The sequence below is a fragment of the Phoca vitulina genome, unplaced genomic scaffold (assembly GCF_004348235.1).
Source record: "Phoca vitulina isolate PV1807 unplaced genomic scaffold, GSC_HSeal_1.0 scaffold3, whole genome shotgun sequence".
Classification (NCBI taxonomy): Eukaryota; Metazoa; Chordata; class Mammalia; order Carnivora; family Phocidae; genus Phoca; species Phoca vitulina.
This window is the reverse complement of record NW_022589706.1, coordinates 2,165,117-2,183,641: the sequence shown is the minus strand read 5'-3', so window position 1 is coordinate 2,183,641 and position 18,525 is coordinate 2,165,117. Positions and strand designations below refer to the sequence as shown.

At 57.2% G+C, this 18,525-nt stretch overlaps 1 protein-coding gene across 1 annotated transcript in view; it reads left to right on the top strand.

The window, feature by feature from the left end:
- The window catches only part of WDR1 (WD repeat domain 1), a 42,843-nt gene that overhangs the window by 9,844 nt on the left and 14,474 nt on the right, over positions 1 to 18,525 (top strand). The window contains exons 3-8 of the mRNA XM_032399878.1: positions 2,894 to 2,984; positions 7,615 to 7,762; positions 8,777 to 8,957; positions 16,364 to 16,441; positions 16,802 to 16,882; positions 17,221 to 17,454. Coding sequence (XP_032255769.1) covers positions 2,894 to 2,984; positions 7,615 to 7,762; positions 8,777 to 8,957; positions 16,364 to 16,441; positions 16,802 to 16,882; positions 17,221 to 17,454 — 813 coding nt within the window. The remainder of the gene's footprint in view (positions 1 to 2,893; positions 2,985 to 7,614; positions 7,763 to 8,776; positions 8,958 to 16,363; positions 16,442 to 16,801; positions 16,883 to 17,220; positions 17,455 to 18,525) is intronic.

Below are 18,525 nucleotides of genomic sequence, written 5' to 3'. Positions count from 1 at the left end.
CACTAATCTGGGCTGGAATGGGTTGGATTAGGCAGATGTTAAATGGATACCAGGCATCTTCATGTTACTGAGGCATAATTTAGATACAGCAAGATTTATTTTCTGCGCAACGTGACAGATACACACAGTCCCATAACCACCACTGCAGTCCTAACGTGGAACCTTCCCATCATTTCCAGAAGACCCTTGCCATCAGTGGGCTCCCTCCATGCCTAACACCCGGCAAGGACCAATCTGCTTTCTGTCCCTTTAAGTTTGCCTTTTGTAGAATGTCATAAAAAAGGAGTCCTGCAACCCAGTGTTGTCTTTCGTGTCTTTTTCACTTAGCATAATGCCTTTGAGGTTCACTGATGTGGCTGAGCGTGTTAGTGGATGTTCCCCTTTGTTGCCCAGGCGTGTTCCACTGTGTGGATGCAGGGTGGTGTTTCTTCCAACGTCTGTTGGTAGACATTTGGGTTGTTTCCAGTTTGGGGCTGTTAATGAGTAAAGCAACTTTGAACCTTCATGCGTGTGTCTTTTTGTGGACATGTGCTTTTGTTTCTCGGGTAAATACGTAGGGGCGGGATTGCAGGTTTTGTGTGTGGTGAGTGTATGCTTAACTTCATGAACACCCAGCCACACTGTTTTCCAGCTGCATTGTTTTGCATTCCCACCAGCAGTACGTGAACATTCCCGTACCCTGCGCCCCCGTCCTTGCCAGCATTTGATGATACCAGTCTTTTAATCTTGCTGATTCTAGTGGATATGTAGTGGTATCTTATTGTAGTTTCTGTTTGCTTTTCCTAAAAGACAATGACATTGAGCACCTTTACATGTGCCTATTTGCCATTTGTGACATCCTCTTTGAGTACCCGATACCTTTCAAGCAAATGTTTATTCCAAGATGGAGTAATTTATGAAGCACGTATATTAAGTGCCCACCACATCACATAATGCTGAGTGTTAAGTTGTAGGGGTGAAAAGGACTTTGTATACTTTCCTCCGCAAAAAAAAAAAACCATTTATTGAGCACCTGCTATTTGTGAACTGCTTTGATGGCTGAAGAAACTGCACTTGAAGCAGGTCGCAGAAAAACTAATTGGAAGAGATGACAAGAAGGTTCAGGTCTACAAGAAGGTTTGGGATTCCAGGTTTCCCTGCTATCCAAAACCAGAGCATTTTATGAAACCTTATGTGAGCCAAAATGGCCTAAAGCAAAGAAGCAGTTACTGGTACTTTATATGAAAAAATTTTTGAGTGTTCCTAGACCCCAAAAAAACCACCTGTCCTGGCTTTTCTGATACCTTAGGACAGGTGCACGACATAAATGGAGATAAAGCCCAGGTGCTCCCAGACACAGCTTGGAGCTCTGGCCACTGGATGCTGAGACGCCGAGCGTGGCTCCCGGGGAAGGCGCTGGGGGGCATCCCTCGCTGCTCTCGGGTGCCTGCTGCCCCAGACCGGCTCATCTTGCCACAAAACCGGTGCTGAATGCGATTTTGGCTTTTTGCCTTTTTTCATGACAGTGAAAATCCTGTGTGACTCTCAGTTAGTGAAAACAGGTACTAATGTAGGTCTTCTGGAAAAGCGAAGTGGCACAGTGCAGACTTTGGAAAAGCAGGGGATACCTGTATCGTGTGTCGTAAGGACCTTTAGGACCTTCAGGGGCACAGAAGAGAGGCCTTCGCGAGAGGTCTCGTGCAGGAGGTGGCCCTGCAGTTAGGGCTCAGAAGTAGGTGTCAGCCGGCAGGAGGGCGGTTCTGGGGAACAGCGTTTGCAGAGAGACGTGGGCGAACAGGAATGCCAGAAGCTGGGCGGTGGTGGGCGGGGCTAGAACTTAGGGTCCGCTTCTCTGGTCTCAGTCTGGTAGGATGGGGGGTGTGGGGATCCTGTGGCCAGAAGGCTGAGAAAAGTGCAGGCTCTGATCTTGTGGTCAGGTTGGGAAGGGGGGGCAGTTGGGGGTCAGGCTAGATGTGCCTGCAGCCGCCGCCTCTAGAAAGCAGGGTGTCGACACTGGGGCCTGATGTGTCCTCAGCCTCCAGCCAGTGGGAAGCGGCCTCTTTTCAAGAGTGCTTGGTTCATAGAAAGCCGACTGCGGGAATTGGGGAGTAGATGACCGAGTCTGTTCCCTCCTGAAAGAAAGCCCAGCCGTAGAGACAAATCGAGAGCATCTCAGTATGTGTGCTGCAGGTTTGCTGAGGCCGCTCGTGTGTGTGGAAGTGGGGGCGCCGCTGTCTACTTTTAGTAAATTAGACATTAGGACCTTCTTGCCGAGCAGTGGAGATGCTTCTCGTCCCACATGCCGGCCCTGTTCTTGCTGTGAGTCCAGCCAGCCTTCCATCTGGGCTATGAAGCGAGTAGGAAGTCCCCATCGCCCGGCGACGGCTGTGACAAGGGGAGGCTCCCAGCTCTGCGCTCTGCTGTGCTGCTGGAGCTCAAAGCCAAGGGCTCTATTTCAGGCCATACGCTGCTTGGCAGCTGGGGTTGAGTTGCTCCTGAACAGGGAGACCAGCACACAGGTGACTGGAGAAAGCAGCCGCAGCGGGAGGCTCCCCACAAAGAAAAGTAGAATAGTAGACTTTTTTTCAGTGAAAATTCTGTCTCAAGCGTGTATCTTACAAATACATATTGGTACTGTGTCGAGTGCAGAAAAGCAAAGGAAAGACAATCATCTCAAATTCCACAGCTGTAGATGAAAGAGAAAGAGTTAATACTGCCTAGATTTCTATCACCCGAAGATAGGCAGGCAGTGGGTGTGTAGGCAGGTAGTCATACTGCTGGGATTTTTCTTTATGGAGGTTTTGACTTAAATGTGCGTGTGTTATTTTTAGCCCCCGAATCCACTCACCAGGAGAGGGGGAAGCAGTTGACTGCTTCTGCATTCCTTGTGTTCATTCTGGTCTCCTCCCTGCAGAACCCAGCCCTTGCTGACATCTACACGGAGCATGCCCATCAGGTGGTGGTGGCCAAGTACGCGCCCAGCGGGTTCTACATCGCCTCTGGAGGTACCTGTGTGCGTGTGGCGCGTGGACGCGTGTGGTGTGGCCCAGGGGTTCCCCAGGCCAGACTGGACTCCTGGCCACAGGGTGGTGGGAGGTGGGGGGTGTGGTAAAGGGAGGGGAGCTGCGGCAGGGGAGCCAGTGTGATTAGTCTCATTTGGGGCTGACAAGGAGAGTAGAAGCCGCCAAAAAGCCCCATTGCAGAGCTTTGCAGTTGGCGGTGTTCCAGCTGGTTCCAGCTCAGAGGTCAGCAGAAACGCTCCTGTGAGGTTGGCCAGAGGCCTTTGCGGGTAGCTGTATCATGATGTTTGGGAGCTCATTTTGTGTGTGTGTGTGTGTGTGTGTGTGTGTGTGTTTTGTGAATTGCAGCTTTGTCTTGTGTCACCTTTATTCATTAGCTGCTCCTTTCCCAGTCCTGTCAATGCGGGCCTCAGGCAAGCGCTCCTTTCCACTCCAGCCAGGCTTTTGTGTGGCTCTGTGGGAGGCTGGCTGGGAGGAGGGACATAAAGATCTTTACCACGGTGGATGCTTTGTTCACCCACTTCTTTGAGGTAGATCTTTTACCGTTTGCAGATGAGAAGGGGAGGCACGGAAGTTAGCGTGGCCTCCCGTTTATTCACTCATTCGTTCGTTCGCACACTCAGCAGATCCTGACTGCTTTGTCAGTGCCCAGCCCCGTCTCCGGCCTCAGGGGAAGCCAAGCAAGTGAGCGGGTGTGGGCCTGGGCCTTGTCAGCCTCCCCAGAGAGCAGCAGAGAGGAACGAATTGCTGAAAGAGCCGACTGGCCAGGAGAGGGGTCACACATCCCTGCGGCTGTCCCTGGAGGGTTCGTCCCTTACACGCTGTGCGGCCTGCCTGGAATAACTTACCTTCCTGGGCCCTGGTGTTCTCTCCCGGAAGCCGGGATCCGGAGCAGCAGTGTGTGTGAAATGCCTGGGCCCGTCTTGCGCTGGTGGCCACCTGACAGCAGGTGACCGAAGTGTGTGCCACTAAAACCAGGACACGCCAGAGAGAGAGGCACGCTGGCTGCTGGCTAAAGCCGGCGGTCGGGGCCGAGTGTGAAGAGCTGGGCCAGGAGTCTGGCCTAACGTGGGCACTTAATGATGGTGGTGTTTAGACTCACTCCAACTCTATCTGTAAAACGTGCTCTAATTTATTATGCCTTGGTTTATTTTAGCCATGTAATTTTTTTTTTTTTTTTTGGCCGGCCCTGCTTGCCAGGAAAATACCTTTTCCTTGAAAGCCCCAAGAAGTGGCCCTGGTGCCTTTTAAAATTATGTCTTCTCAGGAGAGAAGCGTGGTTGGCGAGGGCGCTGCTGCCTGCTTGGCACGGCTTCCCTGCCCTGGCACGTGGAGCTGCAGGCCCGGCTGCTGAATCACGTGGGAGCCGGGCCGGCACTCCCGGGGCCCAGGGCAGGGTGCTCCACCAGCCAGAGAGCCGGGCTCTTCAGATCCTAATGCTAAATCAGTGAGGAAGCCTGGCACAGAGACCATTGCAAAGGCCAGTCCACCTAAGTAAAGGATCAGTTTGACATTTTTCTCTCGTGAAAGCTCCCTGATTTGGGGAGGAACTGAGGCAGGTTTGGGCTGCATACAGATCCAGGTGCTCTTGGGCGGAGATCACATTTATGTTTCTAGCCTGCTGGTCCCTTGAATCAAGTGAAGACAAGGAAACCTTCACTGCAGAGATTAGGTCCTGGGCTAAAAATAGTGTGGTTGTACAGGGTTTGGAGTGAGGAGGAGGGAGGCTGAGAAAGGGCTGTGCTCTCCGGCTAAGTGGGTTACGTGGTACCTGGGGTTCCCCAGGTTAGGGTGGGGGTCTCAGTACCTTGGGAAGCCTGTGGCTTGCTCCCAGATGGGGTTCCAGCCCTCTATGGGACCTTCAGATTCCTGTGAGTCTGAATGGTCTGTGTCATTGAATGATCGAACCTTCCAGAAGGCCTACTGTGTAATGAGCCCATGCCAGGGCTGCCTCCCCAGCCCTGAACAAAATGGTCAGTCTCTGCCCTTGGGTTGACATGCCCACAGGGCCATGTTCTCTTGTTCAGAGCCATTTCCAGGGCAAACCCAATTCCCTATTTCTAGCCGTGTCTTCCTTGGGTAATTTTAATGCTAGTGGTCTATACCCCATGGTCCGTCCCTTGGGCACCCACCAGGGCTGTGAATCTCGGGCTGCCCTCAGAGCATGCACCCAGGCCGCAGAGTGGCAGGCTTCCTAGGAGAGGGGCCCCATGCCCAGAGGAGAGGAGAGAAGGGTTGCTCAGGTGAGGAACGTAGGAAGAGAGGCCGTGCTGCAGAGCTGGCGAGCAGAGGCCTCCGTGAGCACTGGAAGGCCCACGTCACTTCCTAGCCCCAGCTGCTTCTGAAAAAGAATTAAGTGTATGGAAGCAACCTAAGTGTCCCTCAGTAGATGAATGGACATGGAAAATGTGGCATATATATATGATGGAATCGTGATGCGGTCGTAAAAAAGGACGCGATCGTGCCGTCTGAGACACTACGGGAGGCCCTAGAGGGTATTACAGTAAGTAAAATAGACTGAGAAAGACAAAGACCGTAGGATTCCATTTAAGAGTGGAATCTAAGGGGAAAAAAGGGCAAACAAAAGCAGAATCAGACTATAAATAGAGAGAGCACACCACGGTTGCCAGAGGGGCGGGGGCGACACGGGCTCCCAGGTGTGCAGTGAGCGAGTCGTGGGGGTAAAGGGCGCAGCACAGGGAACATGGTCACACACGTCATTAATAGCGATGTCGGGACAGATGATGGTGACACCTGTGCACACACGGCGTAAGGGATGAACTTGTCAAGTCCGTAGGTTGTACACCTGAAAGTAATGTGACGTTGTCAGCTTCCCTCAGGTGAAACAAAAGAAGGATTAAATGGACAAGCAGGGCCCACTGGAGGAGGTGGGGGGTCTGGTGGGGCGGCCGTGGGAGAAACGACTCGTGCCCGGCCCGGAGAGGAGCCTGAGCGCCCCGAGGAGGCAGGCAGCGACTGGCAGAGCCCAGGGGAAGCGGGCAAGCGGGCAAGCCGGCTCCATCCTGTCCTAGGGGGTGGGACGCGGCCAGCCTGAGCTGTAGACGCTGATTGTGCAGGACTCCAGAGCCCCCTGGACCGGCCTCAGCCCAGCTGACCACACGGCCTGGTGTGTGTGTGTGAGTGTACGCACGACCCCGCTTGCACATGTGCCCTTTCTGATGCTCCGGCGTCTGCCTCTTCCTTGCCTTTCCCGCTGGCCCGTTGGTTAGGGACTGAACTAGTTCCAGGTCATCTTTGGAACTCGCCTCGGCCAGGCAGCCTTTCTGGACCTCACCCAGAGAGGCCCAGCACCCCTGGGACCCCTCAGGTTGTGCTTTTCACATGGCAGGGAGTCTCCCCTTGTCTGGCCCGCGGACTGCGGGTGCGGGTGTTTGCTGTGAGGCAGGGTCTCCAGTGGCTTCCTGCAGAGCCTTAGTTCGTTCGCTGGGGAGTGATGACCAGCTTGCAGCGAGCGCCTGCAGCGTGCCCAGTGCTAGTCTAAGACTTCACACGTGCTAACTCATGTCACCTTCGCAGCAGCCCCCCCGGAGGTGGCCCTGTCCTTCCCCTTCTGGTCGGTGCAGTTGTCGGTGTAAGATATTTGTACCCTTGGAGCCCCGTGCAGCGTCCGCCTCCCTCAGCTCTGCGGCCCGAGCGGGAGGACAGAAGCTGGGCACGCAGAGCAGCCGGAGGGTCTGTGTTAAGTGCTAAAGAGGCCTGGGGACCCTGGGAACCCCCCGGAGCTTACCTCCTGGGAGGACCTCCCCCCCAGGCCCAGTCTGGGCGGAGGAGTTACTGTAAAATCCTCCATCTTCATGCTGATTTGGGAATTCGGTGCTCTTTGGAAAGGGCTGTGTCGGAGTTGGTCTCAGATCTCGGTGACAGGATCCTGCCGGGAAGGGAGGGGTGTGCTTCTCCCTCCTGCGCAGTCACTTGATTACTAATCCCCGAGGAGAGGCGTGGCTTCGCATTCCGTCTAGTACCACTTCGCCTTCCAGCACCCACCTGCGTGCCTCCCACAGGGCACCTGCTCTCACCTCACTCGTCTGGGCTGTGGCATGTGCGTCGCCGTAGCCGCCGTAGATGCGGGGGATGCGGGCGAGGAGCTGGAGGGGAGCCCAGGCGGGGGCCGCGTGCAAGTCACGGCGTGCACCGGCTGCACACAGCTCCGCTCCTTGTTAGCTCAGTCGCTGCGTGGGAGAGGCGGCTGTCACTAGTCTTGTCACATTTTGCAAACGAAGAACTTGAGTCCCGAGCGTTCAGAAAGCTGCCCGAGGCCCGTACACCATTTAGATCCCCCAGCGGGGAGACTAGAATCATAGAACCAGACTGCTGCCTGACGCCTTGGGGCGTGCCTCCGTGTGTCTCGGCTTCCTCGTGCCCACACAGGGCTTGTCATCCAGGGGATGGCTGGTGCAGTGCAGGGACCCAGTCGTGGGCCTCATAGAGGCCGCAGGCCCTGATGGACCGGGCACATTTTGCTCACTTGAAATGCGGCCTTGGGTAACTGCAGCAAACCTGTGAGCCCCTGGGCCGTGCTGCATGGGCGGGCCTCGTGCCCACACGGCCCGGGCCCGGGGATGAACATGGCTCTCGCCACCCTTTGTGTCCACAGATGTATCTGGAAAGCTGAGGATCTGGGATACCACGCAGAAGGAGCACCTCTTAAAGTATGAGTATCAGCCTTTCGCTGGGAAGATCAAGGACATTGCTTGGACAGAAGACAGTAAGAGGATCGCAGTGGTCGGGGAAGGAAGGGAGAAGTGAGTCTCTGGCCTCGGCCCCTCCCTGCCCGTGTGTCTTGGCTTTGCTTTCTTTGTGGGTGCCCCTGCTGGGAGGGGAGCGGTGACCTCTGGGCCAGCTTGGACTAGTGTGTGTTGAGGCCCCCCGGGGCCGGGCCCATTCTCTCTCTGTCTCTGACATCCCTGGCCCCTCACCTCCTGGAGCGCCAGCTATCATGCCCACACTCCAGGCAGCAGGAAAGGAGGGGAAAGGGAGCTCCGGGAGCGTCACTGGGGTCCCTCCCAGCATACCACACAGCCACACCTGGCTGCAGGGGAGCTGGGCACGTCACCGAAGGTGGTGACCTTCCGAAGGAAGAGGGGACCGGTGGAGACGGGGTTGGTGGCCCTCAGTGGCTGCTGCACCTGGGTCCAGTGACCAGCAGGGTCAGTACCGCAGTGCAGGGTTCCCCCCAGGGCACCACACGGCTTCAGGCACTTGGGACTTGGCAGGCACGCATCTCGTTTCCCTTACTCAGAGGCTATTTTTAATGTGTGTTCTGGCAAGCGTTCTGCCATAGTTTTTCAGGTCATCCTATTGGGCTTAACAATTCAGTTTTCATTCGGATACAAAAAGTAACCCCCGCAGTGGCGTGTTCATCGGATGCCAGCTGAGAGCAAGGCATTCTCTCCTTTCTAGTAGAGGATGGTAGCTGCTACATACCTTGGTCCCGCCCAGTACAACTGTTAGGAAACTGGTAAGCCACAGAGCTGTTCCCCCGGCAGGTGGGAGACTTGTTGGCCCTGGACCATACAGACGCAGACATCCAGCCCTTCCCAAAGGCACTTGTTCTCAGATTCTTTGACAAACACGGCACAGAGCCGAAACCACGGTGCCTCGTGTTTGCTCCTTTAGCGAGTGTGCATGAAGCGTGGCCGTGAGCACACCCCCCCACCCCGCCCCGCTCTGAGCAGGGGCCACTCAGCTGCCCACAGCTCATCGACCGTCCCCAGGGTTGATTGTTTTCTTCCTGTGACTCCTCTCTTCGGGTAAAGGTTTGGAGCCGTCTTCCTGTGGGACAGTGGCTCTTCCGTGGGCGAGATCACGGGACACAACAAAGTCATCAACAGCGTGGACATCAAGCAGAGCAGACCGTACCGGCTGGCCACGGGCAGTGACGATAACTGTGCCGCGTTCTTTGAGGGGCCACCGTTCAAGTTCAAGTTTACAATTGGCGTAAGTGACGTCCCCTCTGGGGGTGGTTTGCATGTGAAACCGGCAGTCTAGACCCGCAGGGTTGCAGGCACGTGTCATTTACGCTGTGATGTGTAGACAGGGGTTTGCGGGGGAACGTGACGTGATGGTGGGACAGCCCGCTAGCCCTCCGGCCGGCGGGGCTGCCTCCAGCAAGGAGGGACCCGCCCTGGGAGACGTGTGTGTTTCTGGGGTTGCAGGGAGGACACATCTCTGATGCCCTGTGACCAAGTGAGTGTCCTGGCCTAAAGGAGCTTTGTTAGAAAGGGGTAGCCCAGGCTTGGCTCTGGTTCTGCCAGCTCGAGACCTGCTGAGCCAGCCAGGTGGTAGAGCTGGTGAGCTTCCAGGGACACCCGGGTTCGTCTCCTCCTGTGAGATGATGAGGGCAGGGTCACAGCTTGAATGGGACACGCGATGAGGAGAGTTAGATGCTTTGCCTGTAGAAGACGTGTCTAAACGCCTTAGCTGAGTGTCCCAGCTCTGTCCCTGCTCCCTGGTTGGGACAAGGGTCTGAACCTAAGCCTCATTTTTCCCATTTGCAAGGTGGGTATGGGGGCATCAATATAGTGCATTTTAACCATGAACTTAACTGCACGGCTGCCCACGGCTCCCCAGAGCAGTTCCCTGTCCTACCTCATCAAGGATGAAATGAGAGAATGTCCTTAAAGTGGCTCTGTGGGGACTGCTGTTTACTTCGATGACTGCATGCAGTGATTCATAAACTGTGGGCACGGTGTGGCCGGAAAGGATGATGCCACTTCCTCGGCAGGTTCCCAACAGGGTGGCACTCGGGCGGTGGGCAGAATCTCCAGTGCAGATCTTGGCTCGGGTACGGAGGGGCTCCTGCCCTGCCAGTGGTGAAACACTCCGTTCCGTCCCCAGGGCCCCTGAGCAGGGCCAGGCGGCTGCGTGGGAAGCCCAGCAAGGCTCTCCGTGCCCCGTGGGGTGTGCAGCTCAGAGCTCCCTTTGCAGCAGTTCCTGTGGCCGTCTCCTGCTCCTGAACCGTGTCCGGTTCCTGCTGCCCGCTTGGTAGGTGGTGGGGGCTTTGTCGAAGGCTGTTCAAGGTCAGTGTTTACTAAGTGCAGGTAGAGGTACCGTGGGATGCATCAGATAACTGAGCGTCCTGCCTTGCACCCAGGAGAGGAGGAGAGGGAGATAAGAGGTTTTCTGTGGCAACAGGAGGCTGTCCTTGCATGTCTCAGTGAAGCTGTCCCTGCTCCCAAGTCCCCCCCCACTGTTTGATGTCACTTGGCCGTGATCTGGGCTGTGGGCCAGTGAGGCGTCTCTCCTTACGCCAGGAGGGATCACTTCCTCTTTGCAGATGTAGACTAAACCCGGCCCGGAGCAGCTCAGCAGCGAGTCAGCAGAGCCAGGTTTGAGCCCAGCGGCTCGAGCCTGTGACCAGCACACTGCCAGCCTTCTCCATGTGCTCACCTGGGGACTTGGCCGGAATAATCTTCCTCTTTCCATTTTCTTTTCTAACATGAGAACACAGCCCTCACCCCAAGGCCCCGGCGCGGGGCTGTCAGGTACAAACATGAGTCCAGCTGGTACCTGTGTCCAGGGTCTGCCTGGGGAGCCTGTCACCCATGGGTCCTGCATCAGGACCTGGCTGCAGACCAGGAGTGGGGGATGCTGGGTGGCAGCCCAGAGCCGCAGCTGGCTGGCGCTGTGACCCTTGGATGGGCCAGTGGCGTGTCCGGGTCCCCTCGGGAGACGGGACGGTGACAGCTGTCTTCTGCGGGCCCCGTAGACCTGTGGGAGGACGAGAGATGCTGGCAGACGTCCTATCAGAGTGTCCACTAGGAGATCTTTGGGCTTCTGTTGGAGAAGATTCTAACAGGCTCAGTGGCCAGCGAATGAAGGGTGGGGAGAGCACTCGGGGCCCCACACCCACCCAGAATGTCCCGTCAAGTGTTGACAACTGTGTAGATCAGTCTGACTTATGCACGTGTATCTGCCCTGGACCCTCAGAGCCCCAGAGTGCAGCTGGAGTGGGTGGCTGGCTGCCTGCCCATCCAGGCTCCAGCTTCTTGCTGTCTCCCTCTGCACCGTGGCTGAGGCTAGGGGGACAAGGGGTGAGCATGTCAGGAGCACAGAGGGGTTGAGCTCAAGTGGCCACCTTGAGAAAGACTGAGTTGTGCTCTCAGGTTCGGTACGTGCTAGAATAAAACGCAGGTGGTGCACATACCCAAGGGGAGGTGAAAGCAGGGTTTCAGACAAGCCAGAGGGACCGAACATACTCAGCTCGCTTGACCATCCTGCTGGCCCGCAGTGGGGGTCCGGTCACTTTTCTATTTGGTTCTTGAGCTTATTGGTTTAAACCTGCTGCTTATGGTGTGCAGAGTGAGTGTAGACTCCTGGATCCTCCGGAGCTAAGTTGGGATCAGCTTCAGCCAGGCTCTGCTGGGCCCTCGGGCTGTCAGTTCAGCGTTCGTTTTCCTTTGCCTGAACCTGCTGTGGGCTCCAGAGGCTGCAGGAAGATGGGGTGGAGGAACCTTGAGTGGAAGAGGCCCAGGTCCCCCTCATTTCAGATGCCGTGGGCCACCTGGGCCGGTGACTTCCCCAGGATCATAGGAGGCCGGGTGTGGGGTGGAGGCTTGGGGCATCACTGTCTCTGCTTCTGGCACTGGCATTCTGTGGACAAAGGTTGAGGTTCCCTTGGAGGACCCAAGAAAGAAGGGGCAGGTGGGCCGTTACCTACCCCAGCCTCTGCAGCAGGAATTTCTTCCTTCCGAGCATGTCCCTGCGACCGAGGCGTGGTTCGCTTGCCCATCTTGTCTGTGCACCTTGCCCGTGGGCGCGTTGGGCAGGTTTCAGCGCCCTTCTGGCCTTGGGCTTCCTCTTCTGCCGGGCACGACCATGGAGGCCCCTTCTGGAGCAAGCTCTTGAGAACACTGTGTCCACAGCCTTTCCAACAGCCACGTGTTGCGGGCGATAGGATAGTCTGTCTAGTTCAGCGGTTGCTTAGGCGGCACTCGTGTGGCCCGGGCCGGCTTGTCCAGGCTGTGGCCGTGTGATCTGGAAATGGGAACATCCTGCCTGACTTTCTGAGCGCGCACGGCGCCCACCTGTGGCAGAGGGGACACCTGGTCTCCTCCAGCCGGCCGCTCCTGGGCTTTCCCCTGCCACCTGTGTGGTCTCACCCATCACAGGTGGCGCTGAAGGGGGGTGTCCCACTTCCTTCTACGCAGCGGAGCGGAGTTGAGCCAGAAATCTGTCTTGGCTATTATTAGAGGCGCTGCCTTTCTAGGCAGGTAAGTAAATTGGAGCTCTGCTCTGCAGGCTTTTCTCGTCATTTTCCCTGTTCCTGACTCCCAGCGGGGCAGAAAGCAGCAGTGTCGGTCCTTCAGCGTGTATCGGGGGCCTGCGTTGTTCCGGCCCAGGCCGGGCCCACAGAATGGCCTGCCTCGTCCTTAGCCGTTCCGCCTCCCGCCCTTGTACCTGCCGGTCTGGCTTCTCAGAGAGCTGTGGGTTCATCGGTGCCGGTCATGCTGGGGGTCAGCGGGGCAGGTCTCCTTCCCCCCATTTCCTAGCTGGTCTACTCCTGCCCCACTGTGCTGACGGCAGCGTGAGTGGCCTGGCCAGGGCGGCAGGAGTGGAGGGGGCGGCAGACTGAAGGAGCGAGGCAGGGTTTCAGGGGAGGACAGAGGCCATTTTCAGAGCGCCAGCTGTGGGGGCGTGTGCCATGCTCAGGGAGGACGGGGAGGTGGGCCCAGGCGTCTGAGCCGGTTCTCCCTCCATGAGCTCGGGAGGGCAGCAGGACAGGTGGGCAGGGCATTTCAGTGTGAGGGTTAGGAGCAGTTGTACGTTCAGGGGACAGCTGGGGCCAGTGAAACCAGGGAGGGCTCCCAGAGGGGACACCTGAGCGGACCAGCTCATCTGCCTGTGCTCGATGGAGCCAGGCTGCGGAGCCCCGTGGTGCCCTGAGCCTATCAGTGACGGGGGCTCAGGTACATTACTATTACCTGATGGCTTCACGGCTTTGTTCTCAGTGTCTAGAGGGGGTGCTGGTGGGTCAGGTGATGATGGGGGAGAGATAGTGACAGTGGGGGGTTCTCGGGAGGATCCGCTGACACAGTCCCCGCTAGAGCTGCAGTGAGTGTCGGCTGTGACTGATGGGCCGACAGGTGTAGACCGGACACCGAGGACCTTCCACATCAGGGCCTGGCCTGAGTGAGCTAGGCCTGCAGGATGGGGCTGTGACTCCTCCAGGGAGTGTGGGGAGGGTCAGGGGCTGGGAGCCCCAGCTCAGTAGGTGGCCGCTGGGTCGGGCAGCTGGAAGAAGCCCGTCAGGTGTCTAAACCCTCCCCGTGCCCCCCGCCCCCCTACCCCATGATGGTTCCCCAGACCTGTTCCTTTGTACTCAGGCCTCACCTCCCTGTGGAACAGGCTATTTTTAGCCCTCACTTTTTTGGTTAATGGGCTGTTCACTGCTGTTTGCCTTTATGTGGGCTATTTCAGGAGCAGACATCAGTTTCCTGCTCATTTGGACTCTCGGCTCAAGCTGCAGGAAAAGCTGACAGGGAGGAGTTTCTAAAGCCAAAGGCTTTGGGTTCACACAGTGCCTGGTCCTCTGGGGGCATCTGCTCTTTCTGGCCCTCACTAAACCCAGGCTTTCCCACAAGCCTGTCTTGTTCTAGGGCCTGGGGAGGGACATGCGGCGTTCCATCCGGGAGGAGGGCCACGAGCCCATCATGGGTGACATCCCCTGTAACATCGGGGATGCTGAGTGCTGGGAGGAGTCGGATCCGGAGAGACGGGGGCCGGTGGTCAAGGGAGAAGGCCTTTCTGAGGAGAGGCAGTGGCCTCATAATGGGATCGCTCCGGCCGCTGGGTGGACATGGGCAGGTGTGGGGCTTGGGTGTCTGGTGCCGCCCTTCAGGTGTCTGGTGCCGCCCATCCTGACTTCCCTGAGCTGGGCTTGGGATACGGGGACGTTCCTGTTCTCTCTTGAGTGGTGGCCGGCCATCTAACTCCTGGCATATTCCTTATGCCCAGTAGAGGGGGATCATCATCCCACTGTAGCGACCTCTTTAGCCCAGGGTCTGCTCTGTTTGTTGTGCGCTCTTTCAGCACCCTAGTTCTTGGGGAGCCTGGCTGGCACCACGGTGGCATTTGGCCTGGGGAGTTAAGGATATGACCTGGCCTGCCCAGGCCCCAGAGCTAGTGCAGCTAAGCCCAGTGTTCTGGAAGAGAAACTGGAGACCCAGGTTCCCTCTGGGCCTGGTTGTCTCCTGGGAGGTGCCTGGAGGCTCAGGCTCCCCAGGGCCCTCGCAGTGGTGAGGTGGTGGGTGACAGGTGACCATGGTGGAGGCAGAAGCACTCTGGAGGGCTTGAGAGATCGCAATTTGGGAAGCGGATTCCTTCCACTGTGGTTCAGATTGGCGGATTGCGCCTGCTCTAAAACATGGGGGCCAGACCTTGGAGCATGGAAGGTCAGCCCTCACACAGATGAGCACACACAAGAAACTCCTGTCTGTGGCCTTGGTGTCACCCTGCAGACTGGCCTGGCTGAGGCTGGGCCCCGGGAGCCAAGTGGGTGGCATGTTAGTAATGGGAAGTGCCTCCCAGCGGTCCCAAAACCAGAGCCAAGTTCAGGCTGAAGCCGTGCCCCGTCGCACCTCTGCCGCGGGCACTCATGATGATGCCCCACAGGTCAGGCTCTTGAGTCAGAGCAAAGTTGCAGCCCCACGACGGTGTTTGCCAGAAAGAGGCAGAAAGGAAAGCCGGCTTGTGTGGATCCCCAGCGTCACTGGGTTCAGAGTGCTCAGGCTTTCTAGTCCCCAGCCCTGCGGGGGAATCCCTCTGAGGGAGATGAAGGGCTGGCTGCTTCTGGCCTTGTCAGCTGAGCAAAGTGGTGTGATTGCTAAAGAGCAGAATGCGGGGCTGGCTTTGTGCTCCAGCTCTGGACCGAATCGTCTGGGGCCCGAGGTGCCTGGCCTGGAAGAGTCTGCGGGCGGAGATCACAGTCTCGTGTCTCTGAGACGAGAGCTGCCTCCACCAGGGAAAACCCAATTGAGGGGCGACTCTTCTGCTTAGCCTCCCAGTTGGACTTCGCAGACACATGGGTTCCTCCGATCCTGGCTCTATGGCTCCCCTCCTCGGGATCCTGGCCCCAATTTCTCCTTCCTGGCCTGAGTTTCTTTGCAGTGCAGTGAGCACAGTGTCCTTGAAGGGTTATTATCCCAGGAGCGTTACAGATGATGGTGTTCGGTGTGCTCGTTCCCTGTGGCTGCCACAGCAAAGGACTACAAACCAGGGGCTTCAACAGGGATTTATTCTCATTTCTGGAAGCCAGAGCCTGAGATCCAGGTGTCAGCAGGCTTGTGTTCCCCCGACTCCTTCCAGATTCCGTCCGCTGGCATTCCTTGGCTCGAGGAGCGTCCTCCCAGTCTGCCTCCATCTTCACCTGCTCTTCCCTCCTCGTCTGTGTCTTGTCCTAATCTCCCTCATGGAGCGTTAGGTCTGCCCTAAGGACCTCATTGTACCTCAGCTGCATCCGCACAGATCCTCTTCTCTTTCCTAAGGAGGTTTCTGTTCACAGGTGGCACGATTTCAGCACGATTCAGCCCCTCACGTGACACAGACGCGTGCGGAGCCTTCACACAAGCAGCTCCTGACTTTAGTTGACTCGGTGCTTGGCCTTGGAGGGTGCTGTGGGGGCAGGTGATGGGTGCGGGTTTTCCTTAAGGTTAGGTGTTTATACCCCAGAAGCCCTTAACACTTCTACCTTGAGGAGAGTTAATAATAAATTATTAAGTTCACTTAAGGGGTGTTTCTTACAGGTAGAGGAGGAGGTGTGGGGTGTTTAGAGGATGTTTTCTTATGCAAACCCTTGATGGAAGAAAGAATGAATCTTTAGGAAAGGGAATCATCCCTGGAGGTCATCTGGAGTCTTACTCCCCAGAAGTGCAAAACCATTGTCTAATTTCTCTAAAACCTCAGTTAACTCAGCTCCATCCTGATCCAGCTGAGCACCTGCTGTGTGCTGGGCCCTGGAGACTTGGGGAAGAGGCCTAGGGTTCTGGGCTTGAGCTACCTCTGGGGCCCTGAGGGAAGAGAGCCGGCTTTGTCTGGGCTCTGTCTGCTCTGTGGAATGAGGATAAGGGGAGCTCAGGCATCCGACCGAGCATGGGAATGGGAGGCCTAGCAGGGGACAGCCTTGCGGGCACAGATGGGCCTGGGCCAAGACAGGCAGGCTGACGCAGACCTCCCAGTGAGTCAGGAGCTGCTTCAGGCTTGTTTTATTTAAGCTCTGAGGTCTTCCTGTGGACTGACGGTTCACATTGGCAGTTGGAGCAGATGTTTGAAGCAGATTGCGTATTTCAAAAAGAATTTTCCAGAGTCTCCTGTCATCAGGTGCATAACTGTGCTCTTTCCTGCAGGATCACGGCCGCTTTGTCAACTGTGTGCGATTCTCTCCTGATGGGAACAGATTTGCCACGGCCAGTGCAGATGGCCAGGTGAGGGCTGGGGCCCAAGGCGGTGGGGGCTCATCTGACTGCCTCCCAACTCTTCAGGGCAGGCCAGCCTCCCAAAGCCAGTCTTCCCAGGAGGAACTCAGACTCTCCCTCCATCCCATTCCTGGGAGGCACTCGGTTCCCGGGCTGTGTCATCACAGCTTGGTGGCCCCCTTTCCAGTTCTCTCCTTTTAAATGGAGCTGGAAACTCAACCTGTTAGCACATTTTTCAGATTCTTTTTTTAAGAGTCACAGTAGCAAACTCTTGACGGTAGAGCAGGGACGAGGAAGAGCTCATTTTGCATGCCAGCTGGTGAGCACATCCTCCCACCTGTGACCCACATGTGTGTTATTCCTTGAAAGATCTACATCTATGATGGAAAGACGGGAGAGAAAGTGTGTGCCCTGGGAGGAGGCAAGGCTCACGACGGAGGCATTTACGCTGTGAGTACGGATCCGGGTTGTAGGAGCGTGTCAGCGACTATGGTGGGGCCGTGTGTACATGTGCAGTCGTCCGGACACAACTTGGAGTCAGAAGCATGAAGTTTGAGGGCGCTGAAGTAGGGGCGGCGGTGGAAAGCTTCAGGGTCACACAGAAGGGGTGTCGTGGTCTGGAGAAGCCAGTGGCCAGAGCAGGGGCCTGGACACTGGTCCCACCGGCTCCCCCACCCCCCGCCGTGGCTTCTCCCTGCTCAGAAATGGGGGCTGTGGGCAGGCTGCTTTCTGAGGCCCCTTCCCACTCTGTGCTCGCTGACACGTGGCCCGCTGTTTCCTTTGAGTAGATCAGTTGGAGCCCTGATAGCACCCGTTTGCTTTCTGCTTCCGGAGACAAAACCTCGAAGATTTGGGACGTCAATGTGAACTCTGTCGTCAGTACGTTTACAATGGGCTCCACCGTTCTGGACCAGCAGCTGGGCTGCTTGTGGCAGAAGGACCACCTCCTCAGCATCTCCCTGTCTGGGTACATCAATTACCTGGACAAAAACAACCCCAGCAAACCCCTGCGGGTCATCAAGGTAAGGCTGTGCCGGCAGGGGCTCTGTCCAAGGGGCTGGCAGAGGTGTGCGCCCAGCGAGGAGAAGGGAGAACCTGCGTGAGGCCCAGGGGGGACCAGCCCTGGGGGTTTCGGCAATGGCAGGATGCTAGTTGCTTTGGGATATGTGTTTAGCAGAAGTGGGAGGCTGGTGCCGAGTTCCCCTTGAGCTTCTAGAAGCACCAGGGGCTCAGGGCCTTGGGGCTGTGGACAGTGGCCCTCCCCCTGCTGTCAGGAGTCCCCGTGCCCTGGGGAGAAGAGCCTCCCTCAGGAGCTGACAGCTGGAACACAAAGGGGCCCCAAGAGCATCACCACAGACATGGAGGACTGGCAGAGAGCCTGAAGGACGACCGGGAGGCCTTGGGACTGGACCTGGGCATTATGTGGCATTTGAACATGGGATGGAGTTCGAGGAGGCCTTGAGTTTTATGTGGTTCGAGCAGGGACGGCACGTGGGAGGGAATGAGTTCGGAGAAATAGGTGGACGCCCGGCCGGGAGTTTGTGTAGCAGCAAGCGATGGGAGATGCTGGGACCCCTCTCCAGCCTTCCTCAGCCTTCCTCAGGGCAGCTGATGCCCCGAGTCTGCCCTGGGTGCCCCTTCTCTGAGGGGGGTGGGGGGCATGCCTTCTCCCTGTCCGGAAACGAGCAGCCAGGTGAGGACCTAGGCGCTCCCTGAGGACAGGGCCGGCTGGTGCCGCTCTCTGCAGACCCTGCTTCTGCCTAGGAGTTGATGGAGGTGTTGCCTAGGTGGGAGCCGCTGTGTCCCAGTCAGGAGGGGATGTGGCTTGCGGGGGAGGACTGAGCTGGTGTAACAGCAGCGTCTGTCCTCACTGCTGGCCCCACACCTTCTGCTCTCATGACACTTCCTGCCCCCCCACTTGGCCCTAAGGACGGGGCGTTGGGACCTCCTCCTTGATGGGCTCCCAGCCTGGCGTGGTGCATATGTCGTGTGGGTCTACGTGGCCTGGCACAGAGCCAGGGGCCATCGCAGGACACAGTCACTTTGCTGGGCCTCCAGTTGTGACGGGGAGAAATTCCTTGAGAGATTCAGGC